At 59.0% G+C, this 17,694-nt stretch overlaps 1 protein-coding gene across 1 annotated transcript in view; it reads left to right on the forward strand.

The window, feature by feature from the left end:
- Positions 1-1,071: 1,071 nt before the first annotated feature.
- LOC311221703 (ubiquitin-like modifier-activating enzyme 1) overlaps positions 1,072-17,694 on the forward strand; it is a gene marked incomplete at both ends in the record, with an annotated part of 28,453 nt that continues 11,830 nt past the window's right edge. The window contains 11 exon segments of the mRNA XM_084307089.1: positions 1,072-1,110; positions 1,112-1,207; positions 4,088-4,194; positions 7,258-7,348; positions 7,434-7,566; positions 11,301-11,398; positions 13,128-13,157; positions 13,159-13,207; positions 13,210-13,274; positions 14,996-15,151; positions 17,426-17,536. Of these exon segments, the coding sequence (XP_084163215.1) occupies positions 1,072-1,110; positions 1,112-1,207; positions 4,088-4,194; positions 7,258-7,348; positions 7,434-7,566; positions 11,301-11,398; positions 13,128-13,157; positions 13,159-13,207; positions 13,210-13,274; positions 14,996-15,151; positions 17,426-17,536 (975 nt within the window).

Here is a 17,694-nt window from a genome sequence, read left to right on the forward strand (position 1 = left end):
GGGTGAAAGGGGGGGATTTGGGGGTTTTTGGGGGGTTATTTGGGGTTTTGGGGGGGTTATTTGGGGTTTGGGGGGGGTTATTGGGGGTTTTTGTGGGGTTTGGGGGGGATTTAAGGGGTTATAAAGGGGCTATAATGGGGTTAAATGCCCCCCCGGGGAAAAAAATGGGGTGAAAGGGGGGGATTTGGGGTTTTGGGGGGGTTATTGGGGGTTATAAAGGGGTTATTTGGGGTTTTGGGGGGGTTATTTGGGGTTTTGGGGGGATTATTTGGGGTTTGGGGGGGGTGATAGGGGGTTATGAAGGGGTTATAGGGGAGATAAATGCCCCCCCCCGGGGAAAAAAATGGGGTCAGAGGGGGGGATTTGGGGTTTTGGGGGGGTTATAGGGGGGGTTAGGGGGTTATAAAGGGGCTATAAAGGGGTTTAATGACCCCCCCGGGGGAAAAAATGGGGTCAGAGGGGGGTATTTGGGGTTTGGGGGGGGTTATAGGGGGTTATGAAGGGGTTATGGGGGGCTATAGGGGGATTTAGTGCCCCCCCAGGGCAAAAATGGGGTCAAAGGGGGGTCCCTATGGGTGCTGGGGGGTCTTATGGGTGCTGGGGGGATCCTATGGGTGCTGGGGGGTCCCTATGGGTGCTGGGGGTCCCTATGGGTGCTGGGGGGGGTCCTATGGGTGCTGGGGGGTCCTATGGATGCCAGGGGGTCCCTATAGGTTCTGGGGGGGTCCTATGGGTTCTGGGGGTCCCTATGGGTGCTGGGGGGGGTCCTATGGGTTCTGGGGGGGTCTTATGGGTTCTGAGGGGTCCCTATGGGTGCTGGGGGGTCCTATGGGTGCCGGGGGGGGGGGGTCCTATGGGTTTAAGGGGGGGGGGGGATCCTACAGATCCCGGTCTCCCCCCTTCCCATTGTGCACCCCCAGCTGCCCCCAGCGCTCCCATTAAGCTCTGGGGTCCTCGTGGGGGGGGTGCTGTGACCCCCAGTGACCCCATGACCCCCCCAGTGACCCCACAACCCCCCCAGTGACCCCATGACCCCCCCACCCCCTTATTTTTTTGCCCCCCCCCCCCCAGTTCTACCTGCGGGAGGAGGACGTGGGGCAGAACCGCGCGGGAGGCGTCGCTGCCGCGCCTGGCCGAGCTCAACGCCTACGTGGCCGTCAGCAGCTGCCGGCAGCCCCTCAGCCAGGCCCTGCTCGCCCCCTTCCAGGTCTCACCCCAAAAAACACCCCCCCACGAATCCCCCATTACCCCCCCGAATCCCCTATTACCCCCCCGAATCCCCCATTGCTCCCCCAAATCCCCCATTCCTCCCCCAAAGCCTCCCCCGTCCCCCAAACCCACTCGTTTCCCTTCAAATCCCCCCAATTCCCTTCCAGACCCCACACTTTCCCCCCAAATCCCATTATTTTCCCCTAAATCTTCCCCAAATTCACCCCCCCGAATCCCCCATTACCCCCCCGAATCCCCCATTGCCCCCCCAAATCCCCCCTTCCTCCCCCAAAGCCTCCCCGGTGCCCCAAACCCGCTCGTTTCCCTTCAAATCTCCCCCAATTCTCCTTCAAACCCCCCAAATCCCATGATTTTCCCCTAAATCTCCCCCAGATTCACCCCCCCGAATCCCCTATTACCCCCCCGAATCCCCCATTGCCCCCCCAAATCCCCCCTTCCTCCCCCAAAGCCTCCCCGGTGCCCCAAACCCGCTCGTTTCTCTTCAAATCTCCCCAATTCCCCTCCAGACCCCACAGGTTCCCCCAAATCCCATTATTTTCCCCTAAATCTTCCCCTAATTCACCCCCCCAAATCCCCCATTACCCCCCCGAATCCCCCATTGCCCCCCCAAAGCCTCCCCGTTCCCCCCCCGCCACCCCAAACCCGCTCGTTTCCCTTCGAATCTCCCCAATTCCCTTCCAGATCCCACAGTTTCCCCCCAAATCCCATTATTTTCCCCTAAATCTCCCCCAAATTCACCCACCCATATCCCCCAAATCCCCCATTCCCCCCCAAATCCCCCATTCCGCCCCCAAAGCCTCCCCGTTCCCCCCCCACCACCCCAAACCCGCTCATTTCCCTTCGAATCCCCCCAATTCCCCTCCAAACCCCACACTTTCCCCCCAAATCCCTTTATTTTCCCCTAAATCTCCCCCTAATTCGCCCCCCCCAAATCCCCTATTACCCCCCCAAATCCCCCATTGCCCCCCCGAATCTCCCCTTCCTCCCCCAAAGCCTCCCCAGTGCCCCAAACCCGCTTGTTCCTCTTCAAATCTCCCCCAATTCCCCTTCAAACCCCCCAAATCCCATTATTTTCCCCCAAATCTCCCCCAAATTCACCCACCCATATCCCCCAAATCCCCCATTTCCCCCCCAAATCCCCCATTCTGCCCCCAAAGCCTCCCCATTCCCCCCCCCGCCACCCCAAACCCGCTCGTTTCCCTTCAAATTCCCCCAATTCCCCTCCAAACCCCACACTTACCCCCAAATCCCATTATTTTCCCCTAAATCGCCCCCTAATTCGCCCACCCAAATCCCCCATTACCCCCCCAAATCCCCCATTGCCCCCCCAAATCCCCCGTTCCTCCCCAAAACCACCCCCACCCCCCAAACCCACTCATTTCCCTTCAAATCTCCCCCAATTCCCCTTCAAACCCCCCAAATCCCCTTATTTTCCCCTAAATCTCCCCAAATTCACCCACCCAAATCCCCCAATCCACCCCAAATCCCCCATTCCCCCCCCAAAGCCTCCCCGTTCCCCCCCTGCCACCCCAAACCCGCTCATTTCCCTTCGAATCCCCCCAATTCCCCTCCAAACCCCACACTTTCCCCCCAAATCCCATTATTTTCCCCTAAATCCCCCCCAGTTTCTCCCCCCGAAAACCCCCATTTCCGTCCCAAAATCTTCCCTTTCCTATCTGTCACCCTGACCCCATAGCTGTGACCCTGACCCCGCAGCTGACCCCATATCCATGTGGCTGACCCCATAGCTGACCCCATACCCGTGTCTGTGACCCTGACCCCATACCCGTGTATCTGACCCCATATCCCTGTATCCGACCCTGTGTATGACCCCATACCCACCCCATATCCATGTGTCTGACCCCATACCCGTCCCCCTGACCCCGTAGTCATGCCCCTGCCCCCGGCCCTATAGCTGACCCTATACTTGTATCCATGATCCCACCCCCATATCCGTGACCCTGACCCCATATCTGTGTATCTGACCCTATATATGACCGCATACCGACCCCATACCCGTTCCCCTGACCCCATATTCTTGATCCTGACCCCACAGCCATGCCCTTGCCCCCAACCCTATAGCTGACCCTATACCCATGTCTGTGACCCTGACCCCATATCCACGTATCTGACCCCATATCCATGTATCCGACCCTATATATGACCCCATACCCACCCAATATCCACGTGTCTGACCCCATACCCATCCCCCTGACCCCGTAGCCGTGCCCCTGCCCCCGGCCCTATAGCTGACCCTATATTCGTGTGTGTGTCCCTAACCCCATATCCGTGACCCTGACCCCATATCCGTGTATCCAACCCCATACCTGCCCCCATACCCACCCCATATCCATTTCCCTGACCCCATACCTGTGTATCCGATCCCATATCCCTGTATCCGACCCCATACCTGCCCCCATACCCACCCCATACCCGTCCCCCTGACCCCATAGCCGTGCCCCTGCCCCCGGCCCTATAGCTGACCCCATACCCATGTCCGTGACCCTAACCCCATACCTGTGTATCTGACCCCATATCCCTGTATCCAACCCCATACCTGCCCCCATACCCACCCCATACCCGTTTCCCCTGACCCCATACCCATTTTCCTGACCCCATACCCATCCCCCTGACCCCGTAGCCATGCCCCTGCCCCCGACCCTATAACTGACCCCATACCTGTGTCCGTGACCCTGATCCCATATCCGTGTATCCGATCCCATATCCGTGTATCCGACCCTATATACGACCCCATACCCACCCCATACCCATTCCCCTGACCCCATATTCTTGATCCTGCCCCCATAGCCGTCCCCCTGCCCCCGACCCTATAGCTGACCCTATAACCCCCCCGCAGGTCGTGGTGCTGACCAACTCCCCCCTGGAGGAGCAGCTCTGGGTGGGCGACTTCTGCCACAGCCGCGGCATCAAACTGGTGGTGGCCGACACGCGGGGGCTCTTCGGGTAAGGGGGGGGGGGTCCCCAAATTTGTGGGGTCAGACGGGGGTCCCCAAATGTTTGGGGTCCCTTTTGGGGGGGTCCCCAAATGTTTGGGGTCCTTTTGGGGCTGGCCCCGTGTGTCTGGGTCCCGTTTTGGGGACGCACGGGGGTGTCCCTAAATGCTTGGGTTCCTTTTTGGGGTGTCCCCAAATTTTTGGGGTCGGACGGGGGTCCCCAAATATTTGGGGTCTCTTTTGGGGTGTCCCCAAATGTTTGGGGTCCCTTTAGGGGTGTCCCTATATGTCTGAGTCCTGTTTTGGGGATGCCCGGGTCCCTTTTGGGGGTGTCCCCAAATGCTTGGGATCCTTTTTGGGGGGGGGTCCCCAAATTTTTGGGGTCATCTGGGGGTCCCTAAATGTTTGGGGTCCCTTTTGGGGTGTTCCCAATTTTTTGGGGTTCCTTTTGGGGTGTCCCCAAATTCTTGGGGTCCCTTTAGGGGTGTCCCCATAGATCTGGGTCCTGTTCTGGGGATGCCCGGGTCGCTTTTGGGGGCGTCCCTAAATGCTTGGGTTCCTCTTTGGGGAGGTTTCCAAATTTTTGGGGTCGTCTGGGGGTCCCTAAATGTTTGGGGTCCCTTTAGGGGGGGTCCCCAAATGTTTGGGGTCCTTTTGGGGCTGGCCCCGTGTGTCTGGGTCCTGTTTTGGGGACGCACGGGTCACTTTTGGGGGCGTCCCTAAATGCTTGGGTTCCTTTTTGGGGGGGGTCCCCAAATTTTTGGGGTCGTCTGGGTGTCCCTAAATGTTTGGGGTCCCTTTTGGGGTGTCCCCAAATGTTTGGGGTCCCTTTAGGGGTGTCCCTATATGTCTGAGTCCTGTTTTGGGGATGCCCGGGTCCCTTTTGGGGGTGTCCCCAAATGCTTGGGATCCTTTTTGGGGAGGGTCCCAGATTTTTGGGGTCCTCTGGGGGGTCCCCAAATGTTTGGGGTCCCTTTAGGGGGGGTCCCCAAATGTTTGGGGTCCTTTTGGGGCTGGCCCCGTGTGTCTGGGTCCCGTTTTGGGGACACGCGGGGGTGTCCCTAAATGCTTGGGTTCCTTTTTGGGGTGTCCCCAGATTTTTGGGGTCTCTTTTGGGGTGTCCCCAAATGTTTGGGGTTCTTTTAGGGGCGTCCCTATATGTCTGGGTCCCTTTTGGGGATGCCCAGGTCCCTTTTGGGGGTGTCCCTAAATGCTTGGGATCCTTTTTGGGGAGGGTCCCAGATTTTTGGGGTCCTCTGGGGGGTCCCTAAATGTTTGGGGTCCCTTTTGGGGGTGTCCCCAAATGTTTGGGGTCCTTTTGGGGCTGGCCCCGTGTGTCTGGGTCCCATTTTGGGGACGCACGGGTCACTTTTGGGGGCGTCCCTAAATGCTTGGGTTCCTTTTTGGGGTGTCCCCAGATTTTTGGGGTCCCTTTTAGGGTGTCCCCAAATGTCCTGGTCCCTTTTGGGGCTGGCCCCGTGTGTCTGGGTCCCGTTTTGGGGACACGCGGGGGTGTCCCTAAATGCTTGGGTTCCTTTTTGGGGTGTCCCCAGATTTTTGGGGTCTCTTTTGGGGTGTCCCCATAGGTCTGGGTCCTGTTTTGGGGATGCCCAGGTCCCTTTTGGGGGCGTCCCTAAATGCTTGGGTTCCTTTTTGGGGGGGGTCCCCAAATTTTTGGGGTCATCTGGGGTTCCCTAAATGTTTGGGGTCCCTTTTGGGGTGTCCCCAAATTTTTGGGGTCCCTTTTGGGGGCGTCCCTAAATGTTTGGGGTCCCTTTTGGGGTGTCCCCAATTTTTTGGGGTCTCTTTTGGGGTGTCCCCAAATGTTTGGGGTCCCTTTAGGGGTGTCCCCATAGGTCTGGGTCCTGTTTTGGGGATGCCTGGGGATGCCCAGGTCCCTTTTGGGGGCGTCCCTAAATGCTTGGGTTCCTTTTTGGGGGGGTTTCCAGATTTTTGGGGTCCGTTTAGGGGTGTCCCCAAATGTTTGGGGTCCCTTTTGGGTGTCCCCAAATGCTTGGGTTCCTTTTTGGGGGGGGTCCTAAAATATTTGGGGTCTTTTTGGGGCACACTTGGCTTCCTTTTGGGGGATCCCCAAATATCTGGGTCCTTTTTTGGGGGGGGTCCCCAAATTCCTGGGTTCCTTTTGGGGTTTCCCCAAATGTCAGGGTCCCTTTTGGGGCCATTTGGGTCCCTTTTGGGGGTGTCCCCAAATGCCCCTTTTTTAGGGGGGGGATCCCCAAATTCCCATCTCCCTTTTGCGCCTCGCTCCCGTTTTTGGGATTCTCCATTCCTGGGGGGGATCCCGACCCTTTTAGGGTCCCTTTTGGGGTATCCCCGGGCTTTTGGGGTTTTTGGGGTCCCCGCCTGCCCCCCCCTTGTCCCTGTGTCCCCCCCCCCCAAAAAAAATTCCCATCTCCCTTTTGCGCCCCGTCCCGTTTTCGGGATTCTCTATTCCTGGGGTGATCCCGACCCTTTTAGGGTCCCTTTTGGGGTATCCCCGGGCTTTTGGGGTTTTTGGGGTCCCCGCCTGACCCCCCCTTGTCCCCGTGTCCCCCCCCAAAAAAATTCCCTTCTCCTTTTTGGCACCATGCGTCCCGCTCCCGTTTTTGGGATTCTCCATTCCTGGGGTGATCCTGACCCTTTTAGGGTCCCTTTTGGGGTATCCCTGGGCTTCTGGGGTTTTTGGGGTCCCCGTCTGCCCCCCCCTTATCCCCGTGTCCCCCCCCCAAAAAAAATTCCCATCTCCCTTTCAGCTCCAACCCCGTGCGCCCTGCTCCTGTTTTTGGGATTCTCCATTCCTGGGGGGATCCCACTCTTTTTTGGGGTCCCTTTTGGGGTATCCCCGGGCTTTTGGGGTTTTTGGGGTCCCCATCAGCCCCCCCCTTGTCCCCGTGTCCCCCCCCCCCCCAAAAAAAATTCCCATCTCCCTTTTGCGTCCCACTCCTGTTTTCGGGATTCTCCATTCCTGGGGGGGATCCCGACCCTTTTAGGGTCCCTTTTGGGGTATCCCCGGGCTTTTGGGGTTTTTGGGGTCCCCGCCTGACCCCCCCTTGTCCCCGTGTCCCCCCCCCAGGCAGCTGTTCTGTGATTTTGGGGACGACATGGTGGTGACGGACACCAACGGGGAGCAGCCTCTCAGCGCCATGGTCTCCATGGTCACCAAGGTACCTCCGGGCCCAAAACCCCAAATCCCCCGAAACCCCAAAATCATCAAATTGACCGTTTTTCCCCCAAAATTTGCCTGCCCAGGGGTGTCCCGGGGAGGTGACGTGCCTGGACGAGGCTCGGCACGGCTTCGAGACCGGCGACTTTGTCACCTTCACCGAGGTGGAGGGCATGGACGAGCTCAACTCCTGCGGCCCCGTCGAGATCCGCGTCCTCGGTGCGGCCCCAAAAATTATAGGGCGGGGGGGGCTGGCGGGCTTGGGGGCCCTTTTGGGGATGTTTGGGGCCCTTTTGGGGGCGCTTGGGGTCCTTTTGGGGGCACTTGGGGCCCTTTTGGGGACGCTTGGGGCCCTTTTAGGGAGTTTAGGGTCCCTTTTGGGGGCGCTTGGGGCCCTTTTGGGGACGCTTGGGGCCCTTTTAGGGAGTATAGGATCCCTTTTAGGGGCGTTCAGGGCCCTTTTAGGGACGCTTGGGGCCCTTTTGGGGAATTTAGGGGCCCTTTTAGGGGTGCTTGGGGTCCTTTTAGGGGCGCTTGGGGCCCTTTTGGGGACGCTTGGGGCCCTTTTAGGTAGTTCAGGGTCTCTTTTAGGGGCGCTTGGGGCCCTTTTGGGGATGCTTGGGGCCCTTTTAGGGAGTTTAGGGACCCTTTTAGGGGTGCCTGGGGTCCTTTTGGGGACACTTAGGGCCCTTTTAGGGACGCTTGGGGCCCTTTTAGGGAGTTTAGGAACCCTTTTAGGGGTGCCTGGGGTCCTTTTGGGGGCGCTTGGGGCCCTTTTAGGGACACTCGGGACCCTTTTGGGGACGTTTGGGGCCCTTTTAGGGACACATAGGTCTCTTTTGGGGTCGTTTGGGTCCCTTTTGGGGGCGCTCAGGGTCCTTTTAGGGAGTTTAGGGTCCCTTTTAGGGGTGCTTGGGGTCCTTTTGGGGGCGCTCAGGGCCCTTTTAGGGAGTTTAGGGTCCCTTTTGGGAGCTCTTGGGGTCCTTTTGGGGACACTTGGGGCTCTTTTAGGGAGTTTAGGGTCCCTTTTAGGGGCGCTCAGGGCCCTTTTGGGGACGCTTGGGGCCCTTTTGGGGACACTTGGGGCCCTTTTATGGAGTTTAGGGTCCCTTTTGGGGGTGCTTGGGGCTACTCAGGGCCCTTTTGGGGACGTTTGGGGCCCTTTTAGGGACACATAGGTCTCTTTTGGGGTCGTTTGGGTCCCTTTTGGGGGCGCTCAGGGTCCTTTTAGGGAGTTTAGGGTCCCTTTTAGGGGTGCTTGGGGTCCTTTTGGGGGCGCTCAGGGCCCTTTTAGGGAGTTTAGGGTCCCTTTTGGGAGCTCTTGGGGTCCTTTTGGGGACACTTGGGGCTCTTTTAGGGAGTTTAGGGTCCCTTTTAGGGGCGCTCAGGGCCCTTTTGGGGACGCTTGGGGCCCTTTTGGGGACACTTGGGGCCCTTTTATGGAGTTTAGGGTCCCTTTTGGGGGTGCTTGGGGCTACTCAGGGCCCTTTTGGGGACGTTTGGGGCCCTTTTAGGGACACATAGGTCTCTTTTGGGGTCGTTTGGGTCCCTTTTGGGGGCGCTCAGGGCCCTTTTAGGGAGTTTAGGGTCCCTTTTGGGAGCTCTTGGGGTCCTTTTGGGGACACTTGGGGCTCTTTTAGGGAGTTTAGGGTCCCTTTTGGGGGTGCTTTGGGCCCTTTTGGGTAATTTAGGGTCCCTTTTGGGGATGCTTGGGGCCCTTTTGGGGACGCTTGGGTCCCTTTTAGGAAGTTTAGGGTCCCTTTTAGGGGCGCTTGGGGCCCTTTTGGGGAATTTAGGGGCCCTTTTGGGGACGCTTGGGGCTCTTTCAGGGAGTTTAGGGTCCCTTTTAGGGCCGCTCGGGGCCCTTTTGGGGAATTTAGGGGCCCTTTTGGGGATGCTTGGGGCCTTTTTGGGGACACTTGGGGCCCTTTTGGGTACGCTAGGGTCCCTTTTGGGGGCGGTCAGGGCCCTTTTAGGGAGTTTAGGGTCCCTTTTGGGGGCGCTCGGGGCCCTTTTGCGTAATTTAGGGTCCCTTTTGGGGATGCTTGGGGCCCTTTTGGGGACGCTTGAGGCCCTTTTAGGGAGTTTAGGGTCCCTTTTGGGGATGCTTGGGGCCCTTTTGGGGGCTCTTGGGGTCCTTTTGGGGACACTTGGGGCCCTTTTAGGGAGTTTAGGTTCCCTTTTAGGGGCACTCAGGACCCTTTTGGGGACACTTGGGGCCCTTTTATGGAGTTTAGGGTCCCTTTTGGGGGTGCTTGGGGCTACTCAGGGCCCTTTTGGGGACATTTGGGGCCCTTTTAGGGACACATAGGTCTCTTTTGGGGTCGTTTGGGTCCCTTTTGGGGGCGCTCAGGGCCCTTTTAGAGAGTTTAGGGTCCCTTTTGGGAGCTCTTGGGGTCCTTTTGGGGACACTTGGGGCTCTTTTAGGGAGTTTAGGGTCCCTTTTGGGGATGCTTGGGGCCCTTTTGGGGACACTTGGAGCCCTTTTAGGGAGTTTAGGGTCCCTTTTAGGGGCGCTCAGGGCCCTTTTGGGGGTGCTTGGGGCCCTTTTAGGGAGTATAGGGTCCCTTTTAGGGGCGCTCAGGGCCCTTTTGGGGACGCTTGGGGCCCTTTTAGGGGCGCTTGGGGCCCTTTTGGGGGCTCTTGGGGTCCTTTTGGGGACGCTTGGGGCCCTTTTAGGGAGTTTAGGGTCTCTTTTGGGGTTGTTTGGGTCCCTTTTGGGGGCGCTCAGGGCCCTTTTAGGGAGTTTAGGGTCCCTTTTGGGAGCTCTTGGGGTCCTTTTGGGTACGCTTGGGGCCCTTTTAGGGAGTTTAGCGTCCCTTTTGGGGGAGCTTGGGACCCTTTTGGGGATGCTTGGGGCCCTTTTAGGGAGTTTAGGGTCCCTTTTGGGGGAGCTTGGGGTCCTTTTGGGGATGCTTGGGGCCCTTTTGGGGACACTCGGCCCTTTTGGGGGCTTTAGGGTCGCTTTGGGAGACTTTAGGGTCCTTTTTGGGGATGTTTGGGGCCCTTTTGGGGAATTTAGGGTCCCTTTTGGGGGCGCTTGGGGCCCTTTTGGGTAATTAAGGGTCCCTTTTGGGGACGCTTGGGGTCCTTTTGGGGAGTTCAGGGTCCCTTTTGGGGGCGCTCGGGGCCCTTTTGGTGACGTTTGGGGCCCTTTTAGGGACACATAGGTCCCTTTTGGGGAATTTAGGGTCCCTTTTGGGGACACTGGGGTCCTTTTTGGGGGTACTTGGGATGTTTGCCTCCCTTTTGGGGACACTTAGGTCCCTTTGGGGGAGTTTTGGATCTGTTTTGGGGTGTTTAAGGTCCATTTTGGGGATGCTTTGGTCCTTTTTGGGGAAGTTAGGTTCTATTTAGGGGACTCTTGAATCCCATTTGAGGCGTTTAGGATCCCTTTTGGGGACCCTGGGGTCCTTTTTGGGGGTTCTTGGGACGCTTGTGTCCCTTCTGGGGAGTTTTGGGTCCCTTTGGGGGGGGATTTGGGGTCCCTTTTGGGATTTTCTGGGTCCCTTTTGGGATCATTGGGGTCCTTTTTGGGGTTACCTGTGATGCTTGGGTCCTTTTTGGGGTGCTTGGGTCCTTTTTGGGGTTACTTGGTGCATTCGGGTCCATTTTGGTACCATTTGGGTTCCTTTTGGGAACGTTTGGGTTCCTTTTGGGAACGTTTGGGTTCCTTTTGGGGACAACTGCATCTCTTTTGGGGACATTTGTGTCCTTTTTAGGGACGTTTGGGTGTCTCTGGGGGGGGGGGCACAGATCTACCTGGACCCTTTTTGGGTGGGGACAGGGGTACCTGGGACCCTTTTGGGGTCGCTTGGGTCCTTTTTGGGGACATTTGCATTCTTTCTGGGGGGGTCCTCGGATGTTGGGGTCCCCCCGGGGGGTCCCTTGGTCCCTTTGGGGGGGGTCCCGGGTCCCGTGGTGACCCCGTTCCCCCCCCCCCCCCCCCCCAGGACCCTACACCTTCAGCATCGGGGACACGAGCGGGTACGGGGACTACGTGCGGGGGGGGATCGTCACCCAGGTCAAGATGCCCAAGCACATCCGCTTCGTGAGTGGCACTGGGAGCACTGGGAGGGACTGGGAGGGGATTGCTGGGGGCTGGAGGGGGATTGGGAGGTCCCCGGGGGGGGGGTTTATGGGGTCTGGGAGAGGATTCTAGGGGATTGGGGGGCGCTGGGAGGGGGGTTATGGGGGATTGGGAGGGTATTATGGAGGAAGGGGGGTACTGGGAGAAGATTACGGGGGATTAGGGGATACTGGGAGGGGGTTACTGGGGATCGGGGGGTACTGGGAGGGGATTGGGGGGCACTGGGAGGGGGGTTATGAGGGATTGGGAGGGGATTTTGGGGGAAGGGGGGTACTGGGAGAAGATTATGGGGGATGTGGGGGCACTGGGAGGGGGTTACTGGGGATCGGGGGGTACTGGGAGGGGATTGGGGGGCACTGGGAGGCGTCGGGAGGAACTGGGAAAGAGATTATGGGAGATTAGGGAGCACTGGGAGGGGATTGTGAGAGATTGGGGGTCACTGGGAGGGACTGGGAGGGGATTATGGGGTATTGGGGTCACTGAGAGAGACTGGGATGGGATTACCAGGGATTAGGGGGTATTGGCAAGGGATTAGGGGGTATTGGGAAAGGATTAGGGGTATTAATAAGGGATTAGGGAGAATTGGCAAGATATTGGGGGTATTGGCAAGGGATTAGGGGGTGTTGGCAAGGGATTGGGGTATTAATAAGGGATTAGGGGGTATTAATAAGGGATTAGGGGGTATTGACAAGGGATTAGGGGTTATTGGCAAGGGATTGGGGGTATGGTAAGGGATTGGGGTTATTAATAAGGGATTAGGGGGTATTAATAACGGATTAGGGGGTATTGGCAAGGGATTGGGGGTATTGGCAAGGGATTGGGGTATTGGCAAGGAATTATGGGATATTAACAAGGGATTGGGGGTATGGCAAGGGGTTAGGGAGTATTGGCAAGGGATTGGGGGGTATTAATAAGGGGTTAGGGGGTATTAATAAGGGATTAGGGGGTATTGGCAAGGGATTGGGGTATTAACAAGGGATTAGGGGTATTAATAGGGATTAGGGGTTATTGGCAAGGGATTGGGGGTATTGGCAAGGGATTGGGGGTATTGGTAAGGGATTGGGGTTATTAATAAGGGATTAGGGGGTATTAATAACGGATTAGGGGGTATTGGCAAGGGATTGGGGGTATTGGCAAGGGATTGGGGGTATTGGCAAGGAATTATGGGATATTAACAAGGGATTGGGGGTATTGGCAAGGGGTTAGGGAGTATTGGCAAGGGATTGGGGGGTATTAATAAGGGGTTAGGGGGTATTAATAAGGGATTAGGGGGTATTGGCAAGGATTGGGGTATTAACAAGGGATTAGGGGTATTAATAAGGGATTAGGGGTTATTGGCAAGGGATTGGGGTATTGGCAAGGGATTAGGGAGTATTGGCAAGGGATTGGGGGTATTGACAAGGGATTGGGGTATTGGCAAGGGATTAGGGGTTATTGGCAAGGGATTGGGGGTATTGGCAAGGGATTAGGGGGTATTGGTAAGGGATTGGGGGTATTAATAAGGGATTGGGGGTATTGGCAAGGGATTAGGGGATATTAACAAGGGATTAGGAGGTATTAACGCGGGATTAGGGGCTACTAGCAAGGCATTACGGGGGACTGGGGTTACTGGGAGTGGCTGCGTGTTCACCTCGTGTCCCCCCCCTTGTGTCCCCGCTGTCCCCCCCCCCCCCCCCCCCCCCCCTTCCAGAAGCGTCTGCGGGAGTCGCTGGCGGAGCCGGGAGATGCTGCTGACGGATTTCGGGAAGGCGGAGCGCCCCCCCATGCTGCACTGGGCTGGCAGGCCCTGCACCGCTTCATGCAGCAGCACGGCCGCCCGCCACGGCCACGCCACCAGGTCGTGGGGGGGGCTGGGGGCACCCCGGGGCTTGGGGACAACGGGGACGTGGTGGCCACCAGGTCCTGAGCCAACATGGCCGCCTTGAATGACCCAACCAGCACTTGGGGACATTGAGGGTGTTGGGGACATTTGGGACATGGTGGCCACCAGGTCTTGAGCCAACGTGGCGCCTTGAATGGCCCAACCTCCACTTGGGGACATTTGGGACATGGTGGCCACCAGGTCCTGAGCCAACATGGCCGCCTTGAATGGCCCAACCACCACTTGGGGACATTGGGGATGTTGGGGACATGGTGGCCACCAGGTCCTGAGCCAACATGGCCGCCTTGAATGGCCCAAACACCTCTTGGGGACACTGGGGACATGGTGGCCACCAGGTCTTGAAGCGACGTGGCCACCTTGAATGGCCCAACCATTTCTTGGGGACGTTGGGGACGTGGTGGCCACCAGGTCCTGAGCCAAGGTGGCCACCATGAATGGCTCATCCACCTCTTGGGGACACTGGGGACATTGGGGACGTGGTGGCCACCAGGTCCTGAGCCAACGTGCCGCCTTGAATGGCCCAACCTCCACTTGGGGACATTGGGGACATGGTGGCCACCAGGTCCTGAGCCAACGTGGCCGCCTTGAATGGCCCAACCACCTCTTGGGGACATTGGGGACATGGTGGCCACCAGGTCCTGAGCCAAGGTGGCCGCCTTGAATGACCCAACCAGCACTTGGGGATGTTGGGGACGTTGGGGACATGGTGGCCACCAGGTCCTGAGCCAACATGGCCACCTTGAATGGCCCAAACACCTCTTGGGGATGTTGGGGACATTTGGGACGTGGTGGCCACCAGGTCCTGAGCCAACATGGCCACCTTGAATGGCCCAACCACCTCTTGGGGACGTTGGGGGACATGGTGGCCACCAGGTCTTGAACTAATGTGGCCACCTTGAATGGCCCAACCACTTCTTGGGGACATTGAGGGGTGCTGGGGACGTTGGGGACATGGTGGCCACCAGGGTCCTGAGCCAATGTGGCCGCCTTGAATGGCCCAACCACCACTTGGGGACAGTGGGGACATTGGGGACATGGTGGCCACCAGGTCCTGAGCCAATGTGGCCACCTTGAATGGCCCAACCAGCACTTGGGGACGTTGGGGACATGGTGGCCACCAGGTCCTGAACTAACATGGTCACCTGCCATGACCCAACCAGCACTTGGGGATGTTGGGAACGTGGGTGGCCACCAGGTCCTGAGCCAAGGTGGCCACCTTGAATGGCCCAACCTCCACTTGGGGACATTGGGGACATGGTGGCCACCAGGTCCTGAGCCAATGTAGCCACCTTTGAATAGCCCAACCTCCACTTGGGGACGTTGGGGACATTGGGGACATGGTGGCCACCAGGTCCTGAGCCAATGTGGCCACCTTGAATGGCCCAAACACCTCTTGGGGACGTTGAGGGTGTTGGGGACATTTGGGACATGGTGGCCACCAGGTCCTGAGCCAAGGTGGCCGCCTTGAATGGCCCAACCACCTCTTGGGGACACTGGGGACATGGTGGCCACCAGGTCACGCTGCGATGTCCCCAGAGCTGTCCCCAGTAGACCCCACGTGGAGCCACCGCCCCAGGTCACCGCGCTCACGGCTGGAGATGTCCCCAAGGGCCACCTTCGGGTGCCACCTCCTTGTGTCCCCGCGGCGTCCCCAAGTGTCCCCTCGCTCCCACCAGGGTGACGCGGCGGAGGTGGTGGCCATGGCCCGGGAGATGGCCCCGGGCGCGGAGCTGGACGAGGAGCTGCTGCGGGAGCTGGCCTTCCAGGCCACCGGCGACCTGGCGCCCGTCAACGCCTTCATCGGGGGGCTGGCGGCACAGGAGGTCATGAAGGTACGGGGCGGGGTGGCCCTCGGTCAACGGTGTCCCCTCCCGGTCAACGGTGTCCCCTCCTGGCCAACAGTGTCCCCTCCCGGTCAATGGTGTCCCCTCCTGGTCAACTGTGTCCCCTCCTGGTCAACTGTGTCCCCTCCTGGCCAACAGTGACCCCTTTTGGTCAATCGTGACCCCTCTAGTCAATGGTGTCCCCTCCCAGTCAACGGTGTCCCCTCCTGGTCAATGGTGTCCCCTCCTGGTCAACAGTGTCCCCCCTTGGTCAGTCGTGACCCCTCCCAGTCAATGGTGACCCCTCTTGGTCAACAGTGTTCCCTCCCGGTCAACGGTGTCCTCTCCCGGTCAACGGTGTCCCCTCCCGGTCAACTGTGTCCCCTCCCAGTCAACGGTGTCCCCCCGTGGTCAATGGTGTCCCCTCCCAGTCAATGGTGTCCCCCCTTGGTCAACGGTGTCCCTTCCTGGTCAATGGTGTCCCCTCCTGGCCAACAGTGACCCCTTTTGGTCAATCATGACCCCTCTAGTCAATGGTGTCCCCTCCCAGTCAACGGTGTCCCCTCTTGGTCAATGGCGTCCCCTCCTGGTCAATGGTGTCCCCTCCTCATCAATGGTGTCCCCTCCCGGTCAATGGTGTTCCCTCCCAGTCAACGGTGTCCCCTCTTGGTCAATGGCGTCCCCTCCTGGTCAATGGTGTCCCCTCCTCATCAACGGTGTCCCCTCCAGTCAGTGGTGTCCCCTCCCGGTCAACGGTGTCCCCCTCCTGGCCAACAGTGACCCCCCTTGGTCAATTGTGACCCCCCCAGTCAGTGTGACCCCTCTTGGTCAATGGTGTCCCCTCCCAGTCAATGGTGTACCCCTCCCAGTCAATGGTGTCCCCTCTTGGGTCAATGGTGTCCCCTCCCAGTCAATGGTGTCCCTCTTGGTCAACGGTGTCCCCTCTTGGTCAACGGTGTCCCCTCTTGGTCAACGGTGTCCCCTCCTGGTCAATGGTGACCCCCCTTGGTCAACGGTGTCCCCTCCCGGTCAACGGTGTCCCCTCCCGGTCAACAGTGTCCCCCCTTGGTCAATGGTGACCCCTCCCAGTCAACGGTGTCCCCCCTTGGTCAACGGTGTCCCCTCCTCATCAACGGTGTCCCCTCCTGGCCAACAGTGACCCCTTTTGGTCAATCATGACCCCTCTAGTCAATGGTGTCCCCTCCCAGTCAACGGTGTCCCCTCCTGGTCAATGGTGACCCCTCCTGGTCAATGGTGACCCCTCCTGGTCAATGGCGTCCCCTCTTGGTCAATGGTGTCCCCTCCCAGTCAATGGTGTCCCCTCCCAGTCAATGGTGACCCCTCCTGGTCAATGGTGTCCCCTCTTGGTCAATGGTGTCCCCTCCCAGTCAATGGTGTCCCCTCCCAGCCAATGGTGACCCCTCCTGGTCAATGGTGACCCCCCTTGGTCAACGGTGTCCCCTCTTGGTCAACGGTGTCCCCTCCCACTCAACGGTGTCCCCTCTTGGTCAATGGTGACCCCTCCCAGTCAATGGTGTCCCTTCTTGGTCAACGGTGTCCCCTCCTTGGCCAATGGTGTCCCCCCTTGGTCAACGGTGTCCCTTCCTGGTCAATGGTGTCCCCTCCCGGTCAACGGTGACCCCCCTTGGTCAATGGTGTCCCCTCCTCATCAACGGTGTCCCCTCCTGGCCAACGGTGTCCCCCCTTGGTCAATGGTGACCCCTCTTGGTCAACGGTTTCCCTTCCTCATCAACGGTGTCCCCCCCAGTCAACGGTGTCCCCTCCTCATCAATGGTGTCCCCTCCCAGTCAATGGTGACCCCTGCCAGTCAATGGTGTCCCCTTCTCGTCAACGGTGTCCCCTCTTGGTCAACGGTGTCCCCTCCCGGTCAACAGTGTCCCCCCTTGGTCAACGGTGTCCCCTCCCGGTCAACGGTGTCCCCCCCCGGTCAACGGTGTCCCCTCCCGGTCAACAGTGTCCCCCCTTGGTCAATGGTGACCCCTCCCAGTCAATGGTGACCCCTCCCAGTCAACGATGTCCCCTCCCAGTCAACGGTGTCCCCCCTTAGTCAACGGTGTCCCCTCCATGGCCAACATTGTCCCCCCACCTTGGTCATCATCATCGCGCTCCTTGGCCAACCGCGTCCCCTTGTGGCCACCCGGGTCCCTTTTTTATGGCCACCCGCGTCCTTTTTAAGGCCCCCCGGGTCCCACGGGACCTTGGTGGCCGGAGACCTTTGTCACCCGTCCCCCCGTGTCCCTGAGGGTGGCGGTGTCCCCGCAGGCGGTGTCGGGGAAGTTCACCCCCATCACGCAGTGGCTCTACTTCGACGCGCTGGAGTGCCTCCCCGAGGAGAACAAGGACACGCTGCTCACCGAGGAGCAGTGCCGCCCGGTGAGCACCCATGGGGGCACCCGCCGGGCGTGGGTGGGGGGGTGGGGGTGGCACCCATGGGAGACCCCTGGCTGGGTGTCTTCTTGGGGTAGGTTGGGGTCTTCTTGGGGTTGGATGGCCGTGGGTGGGTGTCTGGAAGGGGGTGGGGTGTCTGATGG

Source organism: Netta rufina (genome assembly GCF_964035555.1).
Source record: "Netta rufina genome assembly, contig: SCAFFOLD_159, whole genome shotgun sequence".
Taxonomy (NCBI): Eukaryota; Metazoa; Chordata; class Aves; order Anseriformes; family Anatidae; genus Netta; species Netta rufina.